A 24,884-nucleotide genomic window follows, 5' to 3' on the forward strand; every position below is an offset into this window, starting at 1 on the left:
GCAGTGGAGTGAGTGTAGTCGGTGTCAGGGGCCCCCTGAAGCCCCCGGAAGGCCCCTGAAGGCCCCGAGGCTGAAGGATGCAAAGCCCCACAGCACAAGCCACAGCGTGCATTCAGCCCGACGCGGACCCCACGCGGCCGAACCCCCACCGTCACGTCACGTCCCTGTCGTCACTAGTCGCGTTTGTATCGGGAGCGCCAACCGCAACTGCAACAGTACAAGGATTCCATGCGCATGGCCCCCCGAAACCCAATTCACAACAGCCCTTCCACACCCGAAAATCACCAGCTGTATGGTCCGCTGAAGATTCGTCCCTCGCACAAGAAGTGCCAACCACTGGGCCCCCTCCCTCTTGGGCTTGAGCCCTTGCCACGCGAAAGACCAGAACCAGGTTCACCACCGAGCTGCCTCGCCTCGCCTTCTCGCCTCGCCTTATCCCGTCCCGAAGATCCAGCAGCCCAACACCTGCATGTCCGCGTATCGCGTACACCCCTCTCGCTCTCCAGCTTGCTCGGCAAGCCCCTTTCCCACCCCCCCCAAACGAGCCGACAGTCCGCGACCATGCTCCGCCGGCCCGCCACGACCCTGACCATCACGTCCGAAGACGTCGCCGCCTACGAAGATCGGCGCATCCGCGAGCACGACGCCGCCGAGGCCCGCCGCGTCGCGGCCCTCAACAAGGCGCACTACCAGCGACAGCAGGCGCAGCTCCAGGCGCAGGCGCAAGCCGAGGCCCACGCACAAGCACAGGCACAGGCACAGGCACAAGCGCAAGCGCAATACCAGCAGAGCCCGTACGAGCCGCAGACGCAGTCGCCGTATGCGCCCCAGACGGAGAGCCCGTTTCCAGATCGACATCATCATCATCATCACCAGCAGCAGCAGCAGCAGCAGAGACAAATGATGCCGCCGCCGCCGCAGCCGCGGTTCGAGGAGAGCTATACGGAGCAGGACACGGAGATGCTTGTCGGGTCGAGCGAGGACGACGACGAGGGGGACGCGGGCGATCTGGCGGGCGCTGACGGCAGCGTTCGGGGCCGTGGGCTGCGGGGTGCTGGAGGACGGGGGCGCGGGGCGGGCGTCATGCTCACGCCGACGCCGGGGCCTGAGGGTATGGCGAGGGGGGGCCGGACGCGGGAAGAGAGGATCGGGCTCGGGCGGCGGGGGCGGTGAACCGCCGGCGTTCCCTCGCCGAAAAGATCTTGTATATGAATGTCATGAATGGATGTCTTTTGGTTGGATCCGTGAACGGCGAGCCACGTCCTGCTCATGTGCTGGACTTGCTATGTGCGGCACGGAGCTGGGAAGCCTGGCAGATCCCGGGTCGGGCTGTTGTGCTCCACGGCGTCCTGCCATGCCGTGCGCAGCTTCGCCGTTGAGAGGCGCCTTTCTTTCTTCGAGAGCATCCTGCCTGGCCACCCATCCACGAGGCAACAGCCCCCAGACCCTTATAGTCGCGTCAGTGCCCCCGTCTCCCCAACAACCACCATACCGTGACGCATGGTGTGGTGGTTCAGAGGCCCGCTTAATAAATACCCGTACACATGCCTCTAGATGTGAGGGCGCGCAAGCTAAAAAGGCGCGTGGAGAGATCACCCGTTCGACACGGGGCGCTGCGAAAAGAGAAATCTTTTTTTTGGCCGCTTTTTGAGTCTTTCATCTGCTAGTACTTCCTCCAATTCACCTTGGGCGGCTGCTCTGAAGATCTTGCTACGTGTTCCGACTTGAGTTCTGCTTCTAATCGGTTGCATGATGCATGTGGGCATATACAAGGCTTTTTAACTTGGATGATTGAGCACCCGGCGCATCCTGCTGATAATGGTTCCCAAAAAGTGACATTCGTTGAACAAGAACGCTACGTAGCTCATCATAAAACCCGAACCATTTGGGTTTTCTCCTGATCATCACAACCCCATGACGGCCATCATCATCATCATCACGTAATATCACCAACGGTCTCGTCACCGCTACCAGTGGTAGCCCGTCCCTCTGTCCCTCTCAATATCATCCGATGGGCTTGAAACCCTCATCTGCTCGCGGTCAGCAAAAATCGAAAGAAGAGGCAATAGGGGGAAAGCACTCACCTCCAGAAATGTCCTCGCCTGCGTGATGCCCGCCACGTCAGCCAGATAGCGCAACCTCCCTTGCAGGAAGCGTCTCTCGCCATCCTTGGCAAAGTCGCTCACGCTCGCCGCGAATAGCGGCCACAGCACAATCTGCCCGGCGACTCGCTTCAGCGGATCCCCGGCCCTGGCCTCAGCGCCACAGGCAAAGTTCGCCCGCGTGTGGTCCCGTCCGTTCCAGCGGCAAAAGTACGGCGCCAGCGCCACGAGGTCGGCGACGCGGCGGCCGGCCGTTGCCGCCATGTCAGGGTACTCGTCGCCGGCGCGCCAATCGGCGTCAGGACCGGCGAGCCAGGCGGCGCAGCGGAGGACGGACGTCGTCAGCATGAGGTGGCTGACAAAGGTCATGAGATGGATAACGCCCATGGCCATGGTCTCGAAACCGTAGACGGGCCCCGGGGCCGTGGCGCATGTGTCGAGGTCGGCGTCCGGGCGCGATGAGACCCACTCGACGACGGGGCTCGCCCACTGCGGTGGGACGTGGGTGTCGTTGAGGCGGCGGTAGCGGGCCTCGAGGGCGCGCGCGCTTTGCAGTATGGCGAGAACCCTTTGGGCAGTGCGGGGGTGGCGATTGCCGTGGCCTGCGTCGCGTGCCTTGCGGAAGACGCGATCAACGTCCTGCCGAATGGCCGAGTTGGCAATGTTGAGGGCGGCAATGTCTTTCTCGCGTGCGCAGGTGTGACGCAGAAGCCAGGTGAACTCGGAGACTTCGGGGGCGCAGGGCAGACAGGAGAAGCCGAGGACGTGGTTGCGTGTCGTTGTGAACATGGCTTCGCCTTCCTGCGTCGCGAGGCCTTGTTCGCCGCGGAGCTTCACCATCATGGCCGCGCCCTTCATGTGGTTGATGTACTCCTTGATGGAGCCTTGTGAGGACGTGACCAGTGTCTGTTGGTCCCTGTCAGTTCTGACGACGTGCAAGACGGGCTAGCCTTGTGTTCCGTCACCTACCTCGTACAATGCGAGCAGCAATACGGCGGCCAGCGTCTCATCGCTTTTGGCGAGGGTCGGATCCTGGATGGCTTGGTTCATGGCGCGTACTGCGTCCAGGTAGTGGCGTTGCGCCGCGCTGAGGGCACTGCCGATGACAGGCTTGCCATGTTGGGTGGCGATGGAGGCAAGAGACGTAGCTCTGAAGGCGGACAGGAAGACTTTTGCAGGCTGGGTTTTGCTCATGAACTTGGGGACCCAGGGGAAATAGCCGCGGACGGGGAGATTTCCCTCTCTCATGGGGATGAGGACGAATTCGGACAGGAAGTAGGACGTGGCGCGGTCTTCCAGGTGATTGATGATGGAAAAGGGGATGTATTGATCGTCTCTGCCATGATCACCATGGCTGCTTGCGCTGCTGGTAGAACTGGTGCTTATCAGGCTGTCCAGACTGCTGTTGCTGCTGCTGCTGTTGTTGCTCCCGTTCCGGCGATGCAACACGGTCATTGCTGACGTTGCCGTTGCCTGCTTGTAAGTCGTGAATGGCGTCTGGAGGCACTCGGCGAAAGGTGCCTGGGGTAGACTGATGCGATTCTCGGCCCCTGTGGTGTCGCCACGCATCTTTCGGAATCGCCTGATGGTTGCCTGTGTCTGGTCACGGATTTTGGCTTCGAAAGGGTCAGAATAGCCTGGACAGTCTCGTTTGGCCTTTTTACACTTCATGCAGAAGGGCTTGATCTCGTCACACTTGATGCGCCTCAACTTGCACAGCTTGCAGCCGCCAGAAGGCTTTCCCGTGTTGACCATGGTGACGTCGTTCGAGATGTGTATGTTTTTTGGGGTTCGGAAAGTATCCAGGCTGGCAAAAGATGAGAAGAGATAGATAGATGAGCCAAATCGTTGGCCGGGGTTTCTACGAACGAGGGATCAGGGAGAGAAAGAGGGACGTCGGGTTGGTTGAAGTATGGACTTTTCGATCAAGTAGGAAGGAGGCATGACAATCCCGCTGACAGAGCCAGTCGAGTGACAAATGAATCATCCCAAAGATGCAGGAAAGGTGTGTCGAATAATCCGCGTTTCATTCACGGTCAAAGACATTGGCGAGACGTTGTGGCCCAGCAAGGCGAGGGGCACAGAGAGGCCCGAAATGAGATGGTCATGGGCGAAGGGCAACAGGAGCAGAGTCGATGCTTCATCTGAAGTTTTGGGGGGCAAGGCTCGACCCACGTAGACGCGACAAGTCGGCAGCGGCCATCAGTTCATGAAACGTTGAAAGCAAGTGTTTCAAATAGTGAGATCAAGACATGTGGTCAGCCGGGAGACTCCTACACAGTACTGATGGATGATGGACATTGTCCGGCAGACTCATGGGTTTCGACGACGTCTGACAGATGGCTGCTGTCTGATGCCTGACTGTCGGCAGAGCGGAGCTGTCAAGTATGCATCAACGAAAGGAGAGAGTCGATCGAGGTTGCATTCTAGTCCCAAATAGCAGTCCGTGTCTGTCGGCTGGGAATAAGGTTGGCGTGAGCCCCGGCGTGCTGGGTTCTGATGTGTTTGATAATCACGGCTGACACTGGTCGGCAGACGGGGCAACAGGATCTGCCGATGGACCTGAGGGACACGAGGCCCAGCAGCAGTGCAGGAACAGCGCTGCTCATTGCAAAGGGCTGATGGTTGCAAAGCGCTGATGGTTGCATAGCACTGCTGCTGGCAAGGCCATGGACAGGCTTGACTTGGGGGAAGGGAAGGACAAACAACGTGACAACAACGTGACAGCTGGAGCCTGATCTTATCTAATCTCGATCCAACAGTGGGCCCGAAGCCGCGAATTCATCCGTGGCCCCGCTTCCGCTTAATAATGGACCCGATTGGCCAGATACAGCTCTCTCCACCTTCTCCCGAGTGCGAGTGCGACTCCGACTCCGACTGCGACTGCGATTCGACTGCGACACCAAAGGCACCTACAGCTCACACCTACCAGCACAACAAGCTTCGCCTGACGCATTCCAATTTACCAGACAGATGGCTTGTCAAGAAGATCACGCTAGAGGCAGAGACGACCAAACGATTGGACCTTCTGTCGATACCCATGGCACGCTCTCATTGAACATTTCTGCGGTTGCCTTCCTCCCGATCGCGACATGGCTCGCAATTCATCAGCCCTGCCAGCCTGGTGGCCCCCCATGATCTGGTGACCCGGCACCCCGTCGGATCCATCACAGATGCCAGCAAGGCTTTGTCACCTGCACCATATTTGCTGTGAATTTTAGGGCTGGCCGGGCTCAAGTCGTGCCGGTCGACATGCTCCTCCTCCTCGCACCCGGACACGCACCCGGACATGCAGCCAGTGCCCCCCCCCTCCCCCCATCAAGGGATGATGACACCGACAATTGCTGTGCCGCCGTACGGTTCCGGGTCTTTCATTGATTCTTTTGATCCTTTTTGGTGAACCCTTTTTGGTGAACCTGTCTTGATCGTCTTGGATATATAGACGGTATGGCGCAAGCTCGATAGTGCTGCTCAGCTCGGAACCTTTTCTACTTCATCTCGAACTCGGAACCTTTTCCAGTACAGCCGCAAACCCCCTTGATCCCGTCGCAGTGCACCCTGCGTCTTGCTCCGCCCCGCTTCACTGCTTTCCAGCCAAATCAACGATCATGAGCGACACAATCGTGGACAGCTCAGGAGATGCCTCTGAAAAGTCGGCCCTCCAGGAGGAGCCTCCTGTTGAGCCCGTCACCTTCAAGCCGGGCCGCGACTTCTTCCTCGCGTTCGCCGCCCTCTCGATCCTCATGCTCGCCGTCGCGCTCGACGCCACTTCTCTCGGCGTCGCCCTGCCTATCATGAGCACAGAGCTCGGCGGCACAGCTCTTCAGGCCTTTTGGTCTGGTACCAGCTACCTCCTCGCCAGCACGGTTCTCCAGCCCAGCTTTGCCTCGATGAGCGCCATCGTCGGCCGCAAATACGTACGGCGCCACAATGCCACCAACACTGCTGGCGCGCAACCTTGCTGACTGACTGCATCTCCAGGTCGTCTACGTCAGCTGCCTGCTCTTCACCGTTGGCTCCATTGTCTGCGCCGTGGCCCAGAACTTCACCGTCCTCCTCATCGGCCGCAGCATCCAGGGCATCGGGGGCGGCGGCATCATCGCCCTCAGCGAAGTCATCGTCACCGACCTCGTGCCCCTCGCCGTCCGTGGCCAGTGGCTGTCCATCCTCTCGGCCATGTGGGCCATCGGCACCGTCGCCGGGCCCCTCATGGGTGCCGGCTTTGCCCAGCACGCCACATGGCGCTGGATCTTCTGGATCAACCTGCCCCTGATGGCCGTCGGCGTCCTCATGATCTACTTCTTCCTCAATCAGACCGAGCTGCCCGGCAACCTGCGCACCAAGCTTGCGCGCTTTGACTGGTTCGGCAGCTTCCTCTTCACCGCCGGCTCCACCATTCTGCTGTTCGGCATCTCGACCGGCGGCGTCATGTACGACTGGGGCTCCTTCCGCACCCTTCTGCCCCTGATCCTCGGTATCCTCACCCTGCCCGTGTTCGCCTACTGGGAGCTCCACTGGGCCAAAGAGCCCGTCATTGACAGAGGCATCTTCCGAAACTGGACCATGATTGCCAACTACATCATGACCGTCTTTCACGGCATGATCCTTTGGTCGCTCATCTACTTCCTCAGTATGCTCCTCCCCCCCCATTGTCTATTGGCGTTTCCCCCATCTGACCCACGCCCCCAGTTTTGTACTACCAAGGCGTCAAGTTCTACTCCCCCATCATCTCCGCCCTCGCCTGCCTCCCCGAGAGCCTGACCGTCGCCCCCGCCGGCATCGTTGTCGGCGTCATCGCCGCCATCACGGGCCACTACCGATGGTCGCTCTGGACGGGCTGGGCGCTGACGACGCTCGGCGCCGGCCTCCTCTATCTCCTGAACCCCGACACGCCCGTCCGCCACTGGATCCCGCTCAACCTCCCCATCGGCGTCGGCACGGGCATGCTCTTCCCCGCCATGGCCCTCTCCATCCAGGCCGCCTGCGCCCCGCACCTCAACGCCCAGGCCGCCGCCTTCTTCGCCTTCCTGCGCACCTTTGGCCAGTCCGTCGGCGTCGCCGTCGCCGGCGTCATCTTCCAAAACGCCTTTGCCGACGAGCTCGCCGCCACGACCGAGTTCGCCGCCGTCGCCGACCAGTACGCCGACGAGGCCACCATCGTCATCGGCATCATCAACGGCATGGCCCCCGGCCCCGACCGCACCGTCCTCGTCGCCGCCTACGCCGACGCCCTCAAGACCATCTGGCTCAGCCTGCTCGCCTTTGCCGCCTTCTGCCTCGTCCTCAGCGCCTCGGTCAAGAGCTACTCGCTGCAGCAGGCCCACGACCCCAAGCAGGCCCTCGTCACGAAGCAGCGGGACGCCGCCGCAGCCAAGAGGGCGACGGCCGACGTCGAGGCCGCGACGGTCAAGGCGTAGAGGGAGACCTTGGTTGGGTGTGAGGTTTCCGATAGACAGGACTTTTTTTTGGTCTGTTCGACATGGGATGGGCAACTGAGTTTTGCAGCGCTGTAATAATGTACCCGGATGAGAATAGACTAGACATGACTGTTTTTGCATCTACCTCACTCTCCTGTCGCGACCCATCGTGTTCAACCTTGTCATGTCGAGCCCGGGCTGTCCATAAGCACGTAGCCATCAGCCTTTCATGCCCTCTCACAAGAAATGATGAGAAAGTCAGCCCATCGGCTGTCACCCGACGCAGTCCCCAATGCTCCGTCCTCAAATACACACCAACTGCAACGAGTCGTGGTGGTCGTGTGTACAGCGGGGCCCCGACCCGCAGACCGTGCGTGGCCAGCCGGCCGGACGAGACGCGCGGGGGAGGGTCGCTGGCGTGGGTCCGAGGCTTCCATGTGGGCCGAGATGGAGCTGCCCCGAGTTCATACGTCGGGCGCGATTTAGCCAACGTCCATCGAGCCCCGGAAACACCAGACATTCAAAGTCACGGATCATAGGAGGAGAAACAGTCATTGATCATGTCATGTCTCGTAAGGCTATGTATGGTACCAAGTCGCTTCGCTCAGAAGGGGGGAAGAAGTTGCTAAGATCAAAGTGGCATAAGTCGTCTCTCGTGGGAGCGTCATCCGTGGACGCATCACCAGCGGCACCTCAGGCCGGAGGCAGCCGGCTGGCAGCTCAGCTCCAGCCAGGCTCAGCAGGGTATCGTCGTCCCCCAACACCAGTCATTGGGCTCACGGCCCGCTCTCGCTCGTTCCACCTTTTCCTGTCGTCCCTGAAATCGCGGTCGCGAGGGTCCCATAGCTCATCCCGCATGCGATCAACGTCAGCGTGGCTGCTGGTCCGGCGCTGGGCCTCGGGGCGCGGTATGTACCGCGGCGCCCGCTTGCGCATCTCACGCTCGTCTTCCCGCTCGCGTTCGCGCTGCCGTTCCCATTCCTTCTCGCGGCCGCGATCTCTGCCGCGGTCTCGCTCCCGCTCTCTCTCGCGTTCGCGGTCACGGTCAGCCCTCTCGCGGTCGCGTTGATACTCGTCCCGTTCCTTGTCACGATTCTCTCGAAGCCGCTGGCGTCGGCGCCTCTCGACGGCGCTCTCGTCAGAGGCGGCGTCCGACTCATCGGAATCTTTATCAGACCAGCTGCGACTGAGCCTGGACGCCCCGTTGGCGCGCGCCATCTGATCACGCTTCCTACGCGCAGCTAACAGTTCGCGTTCCCTTTCTCGCTCGCGCTCGCGTTCCCGTTCACGCTCGCGGTCTCGTTCACGCTCGCTCCGCCGACCTGAGGTGCTTCGGTGCCGATCGGGCGATCGACTACCCGGCAAGAACGAGGTGACCTTGTCAAACTTGTCCCTGATAACCTCTGGGATGGGTAGCGTGCGCTTGCGCGTCTCATCTGCTCTCGTCTCGGCTCGGTGAGGATGGAGATTTTGTGCTGTCGCAGTGACGGCCGGTGATGGAGGGACCTGTGAGTTCTTGGGAGCCATGCGGCGAATGGTGGGCGGGGGGCGCATCGATTCGTGGCTCTGCGGCCGACGTTTGGTATCCGGGCTCGCGTTCCCGCCATCCGAATCAGACGGCGCATCCGAGCTCGAGTGCTTCGTCTGGCTGTGACGTCGTGGCGGGGCTCCAGGCCTGCCCGGCGGAAAGTTGCTACGAGAATGCACCGGATCATGTGATGGCGAGGGGTAGTCGGAGAAGCTGCGGCGGCGGCTGCGTTCATCGGCCGAGGAGCTTCCCGGTCGATGCCGTTCGTTGAGGGGCGAATGTGGGATAGGAATGCGCTGGCTTGCTGCCCTGCTAGGAACGTGAGAGAAGGGCATGGGCCGGTTGAAGTAGTCGGGCTGGGATGGGCGCATCCTTGGCGAGGGCTCCGGATATGGGTTGCGAAAATGCGCGTAGGCGACCTTGACTTTGGGTTCGTCCCGCTCTGGTCCCGAGGATGAGTGCTCATGATGGGGCTGCTTGGACGCGGCCGGGTCGGATCGAGGCGTGGCGTCTTTCTTCAGTTTCTCGGCGCACGCCTTGTGCCACTTGTCGACCTCGGTGTCGGCTTCGAGTGGGAAGGCTTCCTTGGGCAGCTCGGTTGGAAAGGGCTCGCCCGTTTCGGGGTGCTTCAGCGCCCAGTTTTTGACGACATATTGCATGAAGGGGACGTGCTCTTCAGGCCCGAGCAGGATCTCGATCGACTCCCAGCGCACGAAGCCGCGCGGGGTCAAGGCAGGGACGGACGGAGGTTCGAAGTCGTTGCCGGGAATGGGCTGTAAGGAGTGTTGGCAGCCAGTAACACGCCAGATGTAGGATATGGACTGATGGTCCATGCCGGTAAAGAGGGCTGCGTGACACGATGCAACGGTCAGCAGCGATTCTCGGAATGGGGAAGGGGCATGCGCCAAGTCAGCCTCTTCACTCACAGTCGTAATCGCCGCCGACGGCCCGGTAAAAGGCAGCCAGCTTGGTGGGCGTCAAGAAGTGAATACGCTTGTCGCCGATTTCTGCCATCTGGACAAGGCGGTCAGCAGGCGCCCGTCAGGTAGGTCGCATCAGGTAGCTAGCCAGCGGCGAGAAAGACGACGTACAATGTGTTTTGCGACGGCGCGCAACAAGGCCTCGAGGGTTTTTGTCGGCGTCTTGTCATCCTGAAAGAGGTAGCCCCAGTAGGCGGGAGAGGTCTTGGGCGATTCGGGTCTCGTTGCGTTGGCGTTGTTGGGACTGGCGGACTCTTTCGAGTTGGCCTCTGCGGTGGGTGCCGCCATTCAGGGCGTTGTTGGTCGCGTCGGCATGGATTTCGAAGCTTGCGCAGGTGTCGGTGTTGGGGTGTGTGACCTGTGACGGTGATGTTGCGATGCTGCAGTGAACAGTCGGAAGGAATCGGGGAGGGGGGGGATTGCAGCTCTGGTGGGGGGAGTGGGAAGATGTGGGTTGTTGTCGGTCAACGGCCCGGTCGGTGGTGAATGGTGGTGTAGCACACAATCGCATGCGAGCAGGCGGAGAGTGGGAAAGCAAGAAAGCGTAGGAAGCGAGAGGCAGGGAGAGGGGGCAGCGGTGATGGTGGGATAGCGGGATGGCGGGATGGCGATGGACAGGGGATCGTGGGCGAGGAAACGCGAGGGTGGTATTGACATGGACTGTCGTGAGGAACAAATCCAGGTTATATGTATCGAGCGCGTCAATCAGCCCAGCCAGAGGCAGCAGAGGGTGATCATACGAGGAGTCAAGCGGCGGCAGGCAGCGGCAGAGCATGGGTCCCGTCCAGCTTGCTATCGTTGTCGACGGGAGGGTCAGTCAGGTCCGGTCAGGACGCGGGCAGGGTGCACTCATCGACCGAACGATGGATATGCTGGCTCTGCTGGCGCTGTTGGCTATCCTGGCTGATCGACGGCTGGGCTGACCTTGGCTTGAGATGAAGGGCACCCAAGTTGGCAGGCTTCAGCCAAGCGTCGTGACTCAGATTGCGTAGAGAGAAGTTGGAGTGCCAAATAGGGACGGCGGCCTCGTGGGTGCAGCTGTAGCGGCCCTGGTCATGCAAGCCATGGTGCTCTGTAGTAGGAGGGAGGTCCCAAATGGTGGGATGGCGGGGTGGATGGTTGGATGAAGCCTGTGGTGGGAAGGGGGGGGCGGAGAGGGGGGCAGAGGGCATGACGATTCATCCCAGGTGCCCTGTGTTGCGTACAAGGTGAAGCGGGGCTGACTCCAACGGCGGCCAGAAATGGTGATCTGCCTGGCCGACAGCACAGGGCAGGGGCCCGCTCTGGCGAGGTGAGTGCCACCCGCACAGGGGCGGCCGGTACTTTGCTCAGGCACTGGGCGTGCGATATAGGGGACATGGCGTCTTCGTCCGCCCTGAGGCTTGCCTTGTGTCTGTTCAAAGTACCTTGCCTTGCCCCACGATAGGTACTCTGGTTGTTGACCTGGGACACCGTGGTTCAATCTCGAGACAACAGCCAGCCGATCCATCATACCGCCTTGGCACATGTCCTCCCTCATTCACCAAACATCATGCACCAGAAGTCAAATTCTCTTCCCATGCTACCCAAGTTCCCGTCTCTTGTCACTCCTAGGCCAGATTTGCTGACAGCTTGGCCTCGTTGTCCTAATTTAGATACGCCCTCCCCCCCACCAGGCAGGCACCTGCAGGGGCCAGCGGTGAAGGCCTCCAGGGGCGCGGAAGCAGCGTAACCGTTCGTGCTGAGCCTCCTGCGAGTCCACCGTGCTGCATCACATCTTGCGCCTTCGCCCTGCAATCAGCCTCCTGCCACTGGGTGCCGGGAGCATCAGCCATGGAGACGCTTGACTGTGCCAGGCAGCCTTCTCAGCCAGGTGAACGCCGAAAGCGCAACCACCGCCCCTGGCATGGTTCTGCTAAAACTCAGCCTACACCGGACGAGTGGTCTGGATTGGTGCGGAGGCATGAGGCCGAGAAACACCTGCTGACCTCCGAGATACCCTGCAATAGCTGTCGTCATGCCTGAGACCCTTTTTTATGTATCGCTCATAGCTATTCGTCAAGTATAAGAGTCACCTAAAATGAAAGGCCATTTCAGTCAGGAGCATTGCCCCACCATCCATATTCTCTTCAGAACACAGTTCTCCCCAAACAGAAAGAATCAACGGCTCTTCACATGCTTCGTACAAGTGGCTTGGCTGGCCGGCCAAATACCGGAGTGATGGTTCAGGGCGGCGTCGGAGCCGGAGTGGCAACAAACATGTTCCACGTCCATGGACCTCCAGATACCGGGTCAGTGTAAGATTGCAGCACACGAGCAAACAAACGGGGAAACCTTGGTCACATTCATCTTACGAGGTCGGGCTTGGAAGCTCCTTCGGCCTTCCCTTCGCAAACCCCAGCAACGTGACGATCGCCTCGCCCTTGGGATCCGCCGAGTCAATTTCGCTGTAGACCCTCCTCTTGACGAAGCCCGTCTTGGTCAGGATCCTCTGGCTGGCCACATTATCGTCGACCGTGACGGCCGTGTACTGCTCCTCCGCCAGCCCATCCTCCCCGACCCTCACCGTGCCCCGATCGACCTGCAGCTCGCAGACCTCTCTCGGCAGCGCCCACCAGGCCGCCAGGAACCCCGTCACAAATTCGGTCGCGAAGCCTCGGCCCCAGTGCTCCTTGACGAACATGTATCCGAGGACGGGCCACCCAAATTCGCCGACCATCACGTGGCACCCGCCGCAGCCGATGAACTCGCCCGAGTCGCGCAGGCAGATGGCGCAGTTGAACGTGTGCGCGTCGTTGGGCGGCAGGCTCAGTGCGAGCTTGGCCTGCGTCTCGGCGACGTCAAGGTCGATGCGGCCGGCGGCCGTATTGCTCATGACCTCCGGCTGCGTGCGGAGGACGCGCAGTGCGTTGATATCCGATTCGGTAAAGGGGCGGATCAGGAGACGCGGCGTGAGGATAGGCTGGCGCGAGGCGTGGGCGGGGAGTGGCCTCGCGGGCAGAGTTGTCTTGACCGTGATGAAATCAATGGGCCCTTCGATGAGGGCCTCGCTCGCGGGGTTTGGGGAAGCCATTACGTCTAGACGATTCGAAGGGAGAAGGTGTGTTCAACCGACTCTGAGAAGGGAGGAATGCCATGTAAGTACGAGAAAGATCTCGTTCTTGTCTATTCATTTGTGGTGTCTATTCATTTGTGCACAAAGCCAACAGAGGTTGACTCACATGACGGTATCAGCGTGCACAGAACATCGCGGGGTACACGACAGCCTGGAATACGGCATACGATGGGCACTAGTCGGAGCGCTACAAACTGTCTGAGAACTCATCACCTGGATCGGTGAAGCCGCATTTTGGATCTTGACAGAGCAGGCACAGACGTAACAAGTCGGTTTTCACATCGGGGAGTAGCTCATTCACGATGCATAGCCAAAACCTAAATGTTGTCATAATATGAGTACCTGTATGTGGCATACCTTAAGGTGAGCAAATCAATGGGCGGGAGAGGAAAGGGACGAATCGAATGCACGATGAGCCCCACTCGCCTGCCTAGGGCTGACGACGGTTGAGGGTACAACGAGTGGATGCATCGCTACCACCAGGCTTCCTTGGCCGAAGGATCAACGACATCACCACTTGGAACCCCCTGCATTTACATCCATCTGTTATCTGCCAAATACCTGAGTCTTCAATGGGCATGGAGAGCCGGAATCTAAATTGTTAGGCACATATTTTCTGGCCCGGTTTCGTACAGCTCAAACTCAAACCTGGTGTATCTCCCTTGAAATCACACCACCTCTGTCGCTCACGACCTCTTCACGAACGATGCCGCCTCTCTCACAACAAGATCCTTCGAACAAACCATTGAGCTGCGCAAGTTGTCGCCAAAGGAAGATAAAATGTGACAAAATTGAACCTCGCTGTACACAGTGTGCGCGATCTGCCCTCGACTGCGTCTTTCCAGCTCGCAAGCGCACTCGCAAACCCAGGCAGGCTCGGCAAAGCGAACTATTGAACCGCATCCACCGTTTGGAGAGCATTGTCGGCAAGGTCGAGTCTGCCGTCGCCAAGCCTCCGCTGGGGACATTTATCAAGGTGGAATCCGATGCGCCTCATGCCCAGGAACAAAGAGAGTCACCAGGCAACACTGTGACAAATGCAGGGCCAGCGACGACTTCATCATCCCGTGAGACATCTGTGGCCCCGAACAACTATCTCAGCAGCGACTTCTGGTCGAATTTATGTGACGAGGTCGATGGGATCAAGCAAGCTTTGGACCAGGAGTCGGAGAGCGACAAATCAGATGACGACGAAGGACTGTTTTTCAGCTCTGAGTCTCCCTCCCAGACGCACTCATCCCCTGGAGCTACGTCCGGCTTGATCATGACATTTTCAGGCGACATAAACCCCTACGGTCCACAACATCCTTCGCAGGCTCAAATCAGGCATCTTTCGCGGACATATTTCACCAACGTTGATCCCGTCATCAAGATTCTTCATCGTCCAACCGCTGCCGCAGAGCTTAATCACTTTGCCGACTCGTTGGACGCCAAGACCCTCAGCAACGACACGGCAGCGCTCTTTTTTGCCATGTATTATGCCGCTGCCACCTCCATGAGTCATGAAGAATGTCTGGTTTTCTTGTCAGAGGACAGATCCAGCATTATCCGGCGTTATCAGCACAACCTTGAGCGAGCGCTGCACAGAGCCGACTATCTATGCAGCTCAATGCTCAAGACTATCCAAGCCTTCACCATCTATGTGGCCGTCCTTCGCTCTCATGGTGCTAGTAGGCCTTCCTGGGCGCTTCTGGGTCTTCTCATCCGCCTCGCCCAGGGTCAAGGTCTTCATCGTGAAGGAGCACTGCTTCCTAACCTGAGCCCCTATGAGACAGAGCTGCGCCGCCGTTTGTGGTGGATGATCATCGTTCTTGACGTCCGGGCCGCCGAAGACCGCGGCACCGAAGTCATCATTCTCCCCGGGTCCTACGACACCCACATGGTAGCCAACATTAACGACGAGGATTTTGGCCCAGACACACTCACAAAACTTGTAGACAGATCCGGACCCACCGACATGAGCTTTGGCTACGCAACTGCCATGGCATCGGGCACCCTCGGCTCCATCAAGCACCCTCCCATCCAACATTTGAACCCAGACATCGACGACGCAGCCACCTTATCTTCCGTCTCCTCCCCTTCCCTCGGCACAGCCCTCAACTCGACCACGGAAGAAGTCATCGTCCGTCAGGCCCAGCGCCTCGAAGCCCTCTTCCTGACCCCGCCCACGGCCCCGTCCCTCGCCATCGACAACCACCCCGCCGCCGGGCCGGCCGCCATCACGACGAGGGTCATCATCCTCAAGCTCTGGCTCTCCCTGCAATACCCCTTCCAGCACCGCCCCGCGTCCCTCCACCCGCCCCGCCTCCGCGTACCCCGCCCTACCATGCTGCGCACCGCCATCTCCGTCCTCGAGCTCGTCCACCATGCACGGCAGCACCCCCAGGCCGCGCGCTTCCACTGGTGGTACGACATGTATCCCCAGTGGCACCCGCTCGCCGTGGCCCTGGCCGAGCTGTGCGCGCAGACGGAGGGCGAGCTCGTTGACAGGGCGTGGGTCGTCGTCGAGGGGGCGGTCCCTAGACTCGAGAATATGGTGGCTGACACGAGGAAAGGGCCGTTGTGGAGGCCGGTGAAGAAGCTGTTGAAAAAGGCGAGGGGCCTGCGGGCCGAAGCTCTGAACAGGAGAGGCAGCGGAGTGACGGATGCTCCGCATGGGACGAGCGTGGCGGTGGTGGAAGAAAATAACGACAGTGTCACTGACGTTGTCATGCTACCTGCGGCGACTGAACTTTCTGTCGAGCCATATGCGGCAGACGCAGGGGACGCTCAAGCCGACTTGTCCTTCCTAGGTGAGCCGTGGCAATGGGACAATGCGCAGGAGTTGTACGACGAATGGGTTGCCCCTGTCGAGGGGGGTGATCCCTCTATGGACTGGACGACCTGGAATGAGTTTCTAGCTGACGCGCAGGTGGAGGGGTCGCCGAGTGAATAATAGACGAGAGGCGCCTGAAACAAGGCCTCAGTTGTGAGGTGGCGTTGCACAGACAATTTGGTAGCGACAAGTAGAACAATCACCACACATCAATGTAACGATTACTGTAGAGGAAGCAGTTCATGCGTCAATTCCTGGTTGATTCGTTGTGCCCTCTGTTCAAGGGAGCAAATGCACGTGGTAGTTCCATGAGACCTAGTAAACACCTGCAGTACCTGCCCAACCTTCCCCGCGACGAAGAAACCCGAAAAACTTAAGCTTTTGTTTACGCAAACGTGGTGGGGCGCTTGGCGCTGAAGAGCTTCTGGTTGCTGATCTTGCTGACGCGGTGGGGGAGGGGGAAGGAGAGGTTCTTGGTGAGAAGCTGCTTGATGTAGGGACGCTTGACGTCGTCGCCCTTCTCGAGCTCGTCGACGCGGAGGACCTGATATGCTGTTAGCGTCTGGGATCGGTCTCCGGCGGCTGGGATGCCGCGGGGTGGAAGCGCGTACGTGGATCGACCTGAAGCGGGAGCGGTGGCGAGCGGCCATGTCTTGGTAGAGGGCCTCGACGGCGTCGGTGCGGCTCATCTCGCGGTACTCCTTGTACATGTTGTGGGTACCGGAGCGCGAGTCGTAGCGGATCCAGATGCCGAAGTTCTTGACCTTGAGAGGGTGCTTCTCGTAGATCTGCAGAAGCCGTTAGAGGCTGTTTTCGTCGTACTGTTCGATTTGTCGTGCTACTACTTACCGACTTGACGGCGATGATCTCACCAGTGGCCTTCTTGACCTTCTTCAGGCCGCGCATGAAGTACCAGTAACGGGACTTGGCCACCGTGGTGTTAGGGGCGAAGATGGTCATGCGGTAGAGGGTGGGAGTGGGCTGGGACTCCGTGGGCAGATGGCGCCCAATGACCTCGTATTCCTGAAGGCGACCTTGGGACAATGTTAGTTCTTCAGTTCGCTACGTGCCAGCCGTTCATGAGCCATCATGTGCGCAATGCCGTAAACAAAAGTGTCGATGGTCAAGGAGGTACCAGTGGCCGGTCGGGAAAAAGTCGTCAGTCGTGTAATGGTCGCGGCACATGGTCAAATCCAGCAGATGCCCTTGCGATTCCCAACCTGCCCCTCCAACAAATGATGTGCTCGAAATTCGACGTCGAAGACACATTCAAAGGTCGTCCGCTTTCCTCCAGTCGAAATTGGTCGCCAGCACGTTGCTGGTCGTCTTCCGGCGCTCGAGCATGGCTGACCCGTTAGGCAGGGTATCGTATCCAATCCGGGAAAGTCGTGGGGAATTTTGTCGTCGGTCGCTCATGGCATTGCACATCGATGGCTCTTGCACTTGTGCAAAGGAATAGAGATCTGCTTACCCATCTTGAAGGTGGTTAGTAAATTGTCGACGAGAAAGTGGTATTGAAAGCAGCAAACTCACTTTGGCGGTATTGTCGATGGCCGTCGGTCGATATCGTTGGTGGTTGCAGGGTCGGGACGCAAAGACGCAGCAGAGAGTGAAAAAGTTCAAAATCTTGAGGGCTTCGACGACCTAAGCGAGATCCACTTTTCGAGTGCGCTAGGTTGACGCCGATAGTGGGAGGTCGGCACGTGATGATGGTGGGGTTAGCTTCCCTGTCAGCCATCCAGCTGCTCCCAGCTGGCGAACTGGCTGGGAGGTGGTGTATGACAAGAACATTTCCCACCAACCTGTCCGAGGGCCCGCTATGTGTGGAGAAGGTACCACGACCTCAGATCCTAGTGATTGTCTTGGAGACGGGTGCAGTGGGATCTCACCGTTAACATATATCTCGGCTCATCGACAGCTCACTGGTAGCAGCACAAAACTGAAGGGGCTTAATTTGTAGGGACAGTTACAGCTATTCATCCGCACGAACGTTGTCATCGAAAGACTAAATCGCGCCCACGGTTTTGCGCTGTGTCCCTAGCCATCTCTACTAGGCCTCGGTCACGAAGGCGTGATGGAGGCTCTCTTCAAGGAAGTTGGCCGTGCCTTTACGGAAAACACAGGGTCAAACGGCTATGATCTCGCCAAGACTCTTTCGCCCACATCACCCTCGGATCAGCTACATCGGCTGGCATCAATCAAGCTGTCAACAAATGCATTCAATGTCAAGCAGGATGTCAAGCACTTCCTGACCCAAGCCATCTCCAAAAAGAACGGATTTGGCAGCCGAGGCGATGTTAGGCAACAGATCAATGGCTGGGTCGAGGTCTATGCTGCCTACTGGAAGGCTATCAACGAGATTTTGGCAGTAGAAGGAAATGATGCCGCGGACAACTCAGTGAGTGCTTTGTGTGCAGAATACGTCTCCCTAAAATCATGAGCAGCTGATTGTCTCTAGAGTTTGAAGAAGCCATCCTGGACCAAAGTCTACGACGCCTGGAAGGAGATGACGATTGCATTGCATAGAGGCTACACAAACTATGGCTTTGAGGCGTGGACGATACCGTGCCTCTACACGGCCGGCAAGTATCTGAGACTCTTCGCCATCAAGGCAGACGCAGAAAGGAGCACAACAGGGGCTGCAGGCGAAGAAGAGGTTCAACTCGGCGACGACTTTGATCTGGAAACAGAGGAGCATCAAAAGCTCAGGGACTGCGAGCAGCAACTGAAGCGTATCTTCACTTTGTGTTTAAGCGACCGGTATGCGGCATTGAATTTATGCATTTCTGTTCACTCTGACCAAGCAACAGCTCAACAGATATTTACGACACACGCAAATGGGGAGTCTACGCTACCATTAACCTTCTTTTCAAGACCTACTTCAAATTAAACTCGGCAAGCCTGGCACGAACGATTCTGAAGGCTCTGGCGACAAATAGAGCTGATATGGCGCCGCTCGAAGCGTATCCCGCACCGCAGCGGGTAACGTTCAAGTACTACGAGGGAGTTCTGTTCTTCTTGGAGGAGAACTACGTTGAGGTACGCGACATTGGGTCTCCCCCAGCGAGCAAAACGTGATCTAACAATTCCAGGCCGAGAAGCACCTAACAGAAGCGTGGAGTCAATGCCACAAGGATGCACTTGGTAACAAGGAGTAAGTCGGTCTGCATCATGTTGGCGTAGCCTATCCACTGAACACGTTATTAGGAAAATCCTTACATACCTGATCCCGTGTCGGCTATTGACAACGCACACTTTGCCCAGCAAAGCGCTGCTCGAACCTTTCCCCCGGCTCCAGGCCCTATTCCTCCCTCTAGCGCGCTGCATTAGGCGAGGTGATCTTCACGGTTTTGATGTCGCTCTCCAAGAGGGCGAGGAAGAATTCGTCAAGCGCAGAATCTACCTTACGCTCGAGCGCGGCCGTGACATTACGCTCCGAAACCTGTTGAGAAAAGTGTTTTTAACCAAGGGCTTTGAGGAGCCCAAGAACCCCGGTGACGCCCCACTACGCAAGACCCGTGTCCGTGTTGCTGAGTTTGCCGCTGCCATCAGTCTTGGAAGCCGTGAGACGGTGGATGTGGACGAGGTCGAATGCTTGCTGGCGAATATGATCTACAAGGTAGGCATCCCTCCCTTTCCGTTTTGCTCGCGTGTGTTTGATTGGTCGTTGCTTGAAACGGCCAGTGTCTTCAGATGGTTGCCTTGAAGAGTCACCGGTTAGACACAGCAATGCTCCTGCAGCTGCACTGCATCGACGGCCGTTGCATGCTTCCCGCCCTTTTATAGCCTCATCGGCAGTTTCTTGTCTGCCATGCAGCTGCTGATGGTATCGCGTCAATTCGCTACCCGAGGCCCCGAGGCTACTACCCATGCATTCTCTTCACAATAATTGGCACACCTACACAAACGCAAACCCACTCGCACTAGAGTCCGTTGCTGACCAGCACATACAGAATCTAATGAAGGGTTACATCTCACGCGAACACGGCATAGTTGTCCTGTCCAAAAACGGCGCATTCCCCGGGACAGGGATCTAGGACACTGGGAAGGCAAGTGACTGGGGATGCGCTCGCCCAGGGAAGCCAAGGTGTTTTCGGAGAAGCAAACGAGCCATAGTCTTGCGTTTGGCAATGGCATTCTCCGACTTAAAGCGGCGGCATTGTATGTGATACCTATCTCTATTCCATTTCATTGGCTCGTTCGACAAAATAGCAAACCGGGCTTGTGCCTACTGAGATGTCTGAGCCTGGTCAAGCCTGGTCTGGTGCACTAATTGAAGACCAACGGTCCAAGTCATTGCGCTAGACGTCAGGTCGACGAGATTGGGAGCAGGAGTGTGCCTTTCCTTTTCTTCTTCCTCATCACTGCTGCAAGTGGCGTGCTGGACCAAGTTCACAATAGGCGGCCAAATTCACGCCCGCGCACGCCGCCTTGGCCCGAGCACGACCTCCTCGCACCAACCCAGCATCCCGGGACACTCCCCCGGAATCCCCTGCCAGCCCAAGCCCGAGCTAAACAGGGGGTTTAAGTGGTTTTGCGGAGTGCTACAGGTCTGCGCCGTGACTCACGCGTCGAGGGACCTCTCGCACGATATCACGGTGCACCACCCCTCAAATGCATGCTGGACCATTGAAAGCACAAAAAAGGCAAACAACGCCCGCCAGATGCTAAACACATGGTGTGGCAAGCTACGATCCACGCCGCATCCCTGCCGTTTGAGCGGGGGCACTTGTTCACAAGACGTGCATGGCTTATCAGTGAGGCCTCTGTCGGGGAACTGCGCCCGGATGTCGGATTCCTGCTTCCCGCATTTGCGACCGGCGTGCGGTTTGTGGCAACGAGTGTCCTCTCAAGAGGTGTCACCGATTGTTGCACATGGCACAGCAATACGTCGAGAGCTTCACTTGCAGAGCACATTGCCACTTCACAATGCGAAGCGCGATCAGATAGTGATCATCAATCAAAAGTTTCTCTTCCGTCAATCATCTTAGAAAGAGCGTCAAGAATAACAATACACACGTCCTCCGTGACAATCTGCTCCTTCGGTACAATGCTCACAGCAGGCCGGTTGGGCTCACTGCAGAGACTCTCAATCTCATGGTATAAGTCAGTTACCAAGATCGACCGCGCCCGGGGCCTTCCTCCGCTCGGGGTCTTGGTTATAATTGTACATGGGGGGTCTTGGGTTGAAAGCAAAGTGACAGAACAGCGCAAAAATGAACAAGAAAATAAACACCCACCCAACGCCTTCCCGTCGTGAAAACGCCGTGTTTTATGGTATTTGTCAAGATTTCTCTCCGAGACCTGGTGTCGCAATCAGATGTCTAGGAAATGCGGAAGAGAAGTGAACAGGAATGATCAAGATGTCAAACGACATCTTGGAAAAGATCATTAGGTAAGTAGATGCATTGGGGGTTGAGCAGAGACGCGTGCAGCGTAGTGGCTACATGAGTCGACCGCTGCGAGGCGTGCGGGGCGTAGAACTATCGACTCAGTCAGCCATGTATTTCCAGAAGAACCATCGCATTGCTTACGCGGCCGTGACGTCGTCAACATGGTTGCAAAGAGCAACAAAAAGATCAAAGAACAGTTGGGTATTGCCGTTGAACATCTCCAACTGCATGGTGCCGCTCCTCTTAAAAGTACCTCGACTACGAATGATGAGGGCGAGGTAATGGGCGCGCAGCTTGGAGTCCGAGTCGGGAGTGTGGGCATAGGCGTAGCGGGCAGAAGCGAGGATGGTGCTGCATTGAATGCCTGACTCTGTGATTCGGTCAGACAAGGTGGTGTGGGAGATGACGGATAAGGGGAAACGTACGCAGACCTTGCTTTCGAAGAGCGATCCTCTTCAGCTCGTCCAGGCCGTACTTCTCTGCTGTGCAGTAGATGACCGTGTCCTTCAACAGATCACCGTCGATGGCATGGTGGTACACGGTCGATTCGACCGAGCCCCTTGCCTCGTCGGTTGCTGCCTCGAGCTCCCAGCTGTTGCGACGCTTGTTGTGCAGAAGACGAGGGAAGTAGTCCCCCTTGTATAGGAACTCCAATACAGACGAGAAGATCTCGGGCTCTTCATCGGGGAGCGCGATACGTCGGGTGGTGCCGTCCATGAAGTTGCCACGGAGGGCATTTTGGAAAAAGGGGGATACGCAAAGAACATCTTCGTGAGCGGCGAAAAGACGTTGTTCAAGCCCGACGACGAGGGTCACGATGGCAGACGTAAGGTTGCTGATGAAAAGGGCGTTAGTGATGACCTGGGTGCGAAAGGGAGATGAGTCTGCGAGACTTACTTGCTGTTGGGTGAGCCATCCTCGGCTGTCGATGCGGTGGTCGGCCGGCGGCTTTGTCGTTGCTCTGTCCGGTGTTTCGATACACCGCTGGTCTTGCTGAAAGACGAGCTCGATTTGTTGGCCTTGTGGTGCTTCGAGAAGCTTCTGTTGCTGCTCGATGTGGGAGGGGGATCGAAGCGGCGGGAGGAAAACATGGTTGCGATTTGGCGATATCCGACTCAAACTCCGAAAATTCAATTTAAATCAAAGGCAGAATAATAAGTAAAGTATACAGAGAGATCAATGAATTGTTGTCGTGTGTTTCCTGGTTGTGTCGACGTCTAATCATGAAAATGACCTACCTGAGGCGACGACTTGATGAGGGGAAGAGCAAGAGGAATTTTGCCAGGCAAGAAGGGGTGCGATCCTATAAATACGAAACCCATGGGAACCATGCACAGACGGAGGCACACACGCAGCGATCCATGCTGCCGTGATGCCTCGCCATTTTATCAGCTGGCGTGGTGAGGGGGACGTTATTGGACGCGTCTGGCCGAAGAGAGGACGCGCCAGCATCAACGGGATAATGGCGCGGAAACACGTGACCCTTCGCAGGGATCAGAAGTGCACTGTAGCCAGGGGTGGGTGGTGCCTGAACTCGACGGCGCCTGGTCTTCGCCTCCACGCCGGCTGCCTCGTTTGCTGGTGACAGGGATCAGGCGAGTCAGATCTCAGGGGGCTGGGTGGCATTACTTGCCTCGTCCAAGTCACTTTGGGTGATATATAAGCGGGAGAGTACTTGCTACGGGAGATGATGAACCCGGCTCTGCCTAGAAGGAGGAAGGCTATTTACTCGGCCCTTATAGGCTATTCACTCTATTAGACAGGGGGGAAGCTATAAATATAGCTCTACTACTAAAATTAGCTATAGTAACTATATACCTTTCCTCGTCTCTTATACCTTCGAGTTACTCGATAGAATAGCGAAGTAAGCGAGTCGCTAAACGGGTAGTAATAGCTCTTAACGGCCTAAGGTAGCTAGTACTAATCTTTTTATATTATAAAATAGGATATCGAAAAGATTATAGTAAACGCTGAATTAGCTTTAATTAGAGGCTATTTAGAACCCTCCTTAGTATTAGCTATAGTCCCTAGAGGCCCCCGGAGTAAATAGCTTAGGCTACTCGCCCTAGAACTACTACTAGAATTACAGTATATCCTATTATAGCTACGTAATAGTAGCTATTAATAGTAATTATAGTTATAGAGAGGTATTATATATCTACTCCTCGGCTAAGAGACGTTACGTAGCCTCTTACTAGCGAGACGATTCTATAAGGGTCGCTAATTACGTAGTAATAAGCTCTATTTACTTATTACTATTAATCTTCCTCTTCTTCCTCGGCCGGATAATAGGAGTGCGATTTTAAAGTAGGATTAGTATAGAATATAACGATAGTAGTTCTAACCGCTCCTACTATAATAGTACTTAGCTAGAAGTAATAGTTTAAGTAGTAGAGGCGAGGGAACTCGGGGTATTATAGGATCCTATAACTAAGGCGTTATTAGTATTAAAGCGCTAGAGGCATTCTTATTTAATACGTTTAGCGCCTTTTAGGACCCTATTTAGAAGTAGTTCGAGAGCTTCTTCGCGAGCCCTTTAAAGGATAGCTTATTTATAATAGAATTAATAAGTAGAAGCTAGAAGAAGGAGGAGGGGGGAATAGTAAAGCTTATAGCGTTCTAATCTAGCTATTAATATAGCGAGATATCCTCTAAGGTTAATAGCCGATAGAGGGATAGATAGGAATATAGTATATAGCGATAAGGTAGTCCCTATTATTTAGTAAAGCTATTAGAATAAGGTAATAACCGGAATTACGGTTATTCCGAATTCCTAGCTTTTAAGGCTGCTTATAGCTTATCTTATATCTTCTCGAGGGCTTTAAAGGATACGAGAAATATAAACTATTATATAATCTATTCCTATTAGAATTTACTATTAAAATAGTATATTTACGATTAAATTAAAGTTTTATATCGCTCTTTTTTCTTATTAATTATTTAGTAAATTCGCTTTTATAAGATATAAAGGTCTACTTAGCTTTTACTATTCGGAAGGTAGCTCTTAAGCTTAGTATAAGCTCCCTTTACTATAGAGGTAGACTTAAAGCTATAATTTCGGAATCTCTTAATAGAAAAGTTATAGAATTACTTATAGAATAATAGCTAGGTAGTATTTAGGTAGTAAATAAGCTCTAAAGTTAGGATATTAGCTTTTTAATTAAGAGTATAGAAAGGGAAGGAGGTAAGTAAATTAAGCTATTTAAGATAGAACCTATAATAGAGGGAATCCTATATAAACTCGAATTCCCTTTCTATTCTTATATTAATATACCCCTTCTAAGCGAAGAAGAAACTATTAAAAGATTAATCTAATAATAAATCTAATAATAATTATATAGAAATCGGGTATTATAAACTATTTCCGTTATCGATAGTATTAAATATTAAACTAAGAGCTAGAAGTACCCTTAATATTAAATTATTTTCGCTAATTATAGAGTTTTCTACTATATTACTATTTATAGGGAGTAAGGGCTTTATAACCCTTCTAGTAGCTGAAATAAAAGCTAAACTATATCGTTATATATATTATTAGAAAGAGAAAAAGCGGGG

At 56.1% G+C, this 24,884-nt stretch overlaps 9 protein-coding genes across 9 annotated transcripts; 4 read left to right on the forward strand and 5 right to left on the reverse strand.

Annotated features, from left to right (window-relative positions):
• Window positions 1–561: 561 nt before the first annotated feature.
• Window positions 562–1,173, forward strand: D7B24_008035 (uncharacterized protein; the record flags this gene model as incomplete). The annotated part of the gene is made up of 1 exon (XM_028642132.1): window positions 562–1,173. One exon carries the CDS (start codon window positions 562–564, stop codon window positions 1,171–1,173), a length of 612 nt encoding a protein of 203 aa, XP_028493994.1.
• A 794-nt stretch (window positions 1,174–1,967) lies between these two features.
• Window positions 1,968–3,857, reverse strand: D7B24_008036 (uncharacterized protein; the record flags this gene model as incomplete). The annotated part of the gene is made up of 3 exons (XM_028642133.1): window positions 1,968–2,030; window positions 2,085–3,008; window positions 3,072–3,857. 3 exons carry the CDS (start codon window positions 3,855–3,857, stop codon window positions 1,968–1,970), a joined length of 1,773 nt encoding a protein of 590 aa, XP_028493995.1.
• A 1,853-nt stretch (window positions 3,858–5,710) lies between these two features.
• Window positions 5,711–7,519, forward strand: D7B24_008037 (uncharacterized protein; the record flags this gene model as incomplete). Its single annotated transcript, XM_028642134.1, has 3 exons — window positions 5,711–6,019; window positions 6,084–6,732; window positions 6,792–7,519. The coding sequence occupies 3 exons, from the start codon at window positions 5,711–5,713 to the stop codon at window positions 7,517–7,519; spliced, it is 1,686 nt and encodes a 561-aa protein (XP_028493996.1).
• A 720-nt stretch (window positions 7,520–8,239) lies between these two features.
• On the reverse strand, window positions 8,240–10,315 carry D7B24_008038 (uncharacterized protein; the record flags this gene model as incomplete). Its single annotated transcript, XM_028642135.1, has 3 exons — window positions 8,240–9,894; window positions 9,974–10,061; window positions 10,139–10,315. The coding sequence occupies 3 exons, from the start codon at window positions 10,313–10,315 to the stop codon at window positions 8,240–8,242; spliced, it is 1,920 nt and encodes a 639-aa protein (XP_028493997.1).
• Window positions 10,316–12,356: 2,041 nt separating this feature from the next.
• D7B24_008039 (uncharacterized protein) lies at window positions 12,357–13,079 on the reverse strand (the record flags this gene model as incomplete). Its single annotated transcript, XM_028642136.1, has 1 exon — window positions 12,357–13,079. The coding sequence occupies one exon, from the start codon at window positions 13,077–13,079 to the stop codon at window positions 12,357–12,359; it is 723 nt and encodes a 240-aa protein (XP_028493998.1).
• Window positions 13,080–13,827: 748 nt separating this feature from the next.
• On the forward strand, window positions 13,828–16,056 carry D7B24_008040 (uncharacterized protein; the record flags this gene model as incomplete). Its single annotated transcript, XM_028642137.1, has 1 exon — window positions 13,828–16,056. One exon carries the CDS (start codon window positions 13,828–13,830, stop codon window positions 16,054–16,056), a length of 2,229 nt encoding a protein of 742 aa, XP_028493999.1.
• Window positions 16,057–16,321: 265 nt separating this feature from the next.
• Window positions 16,322–17,411, reverse strand: RPL20 (60S ribosomal protein L20; the record flags this gene model as incomplete). Its single annotated transcript, XM_028642138.1, has 4 exons — window positions 16,322–16,480; window positions 16,548–16,724; window positions 16,786–16,970; window positions 17,408–17,411. The coding sequence occupies 4 exons, from the start codon at window positions 17,409–17,411 to the stop codon at window positions 16,322–16,324; spliced, it is 525 nt and encodes a 174-aa protein (XP_028494000.1).
• A 599-nt stretch (window positions 17,412–18,010) lies between these two features.
• Window positions 18,011–19,896, forward strand: PCID2 (PCI domain-containing protein 2; the record flags this gene model as incomplete). The annotated part of the gene is made up of 7 exons (XM_028642139.1): window positions 18,011–18,334; window positions 18,395–18,696; window positions 18,747–18,975; window positions 19,029–19,090; window positions 19,144–19,555; window positions 19,630–19,652; window positions 19,890–19,896. 7 exons carry the CDS (start codon window positions 18,011–18,013, stop codon window positions 19,894–19,896), a joined length of 1,359 nt encoding a protein of 452 aa, XP_028494001.1.
• Window positions 19,897–21,379: 1,483 nt separating this feature from the next.
• D7B24_008043 (uncharacterized protein) lies at window positions 21,380–22,420 on the reverse strand (the record flags this gene model as incomplete). Its single annotated transcript, XM_028642140.1, has 4 exons — window positions 21,380–21,419; window positions 21,471–21,699; window positions 21,755–22,164; window positions 22,227–22,420. 4 exons carry the CDS (start codon window positions 22,418–22,420, stop codon window positions 21,380–21,382), a joined length of 873 nt encoding a protein of 290 aa, XP_028494002.1.
• Between the last annotated feature and the right edge of the window lie 2,464 nt (window positions 22,421–24,884).

The sequence above is a fragment of the Verticillium nonalfalfae genome (assembly GCF_003724135.2).
Source record: "Verticillium nonalfalfae strain VnAa140/NRRL 66861 chromosome Unknown scaffold_69, whole genome shotgun sequence".
NCBI lineage: Eukaryota > Fungi > Ascomycota > Sordariomycetes > Glomerellales > Plectosphaerellaceae > Verticillium > Verticillium nonalfalfae.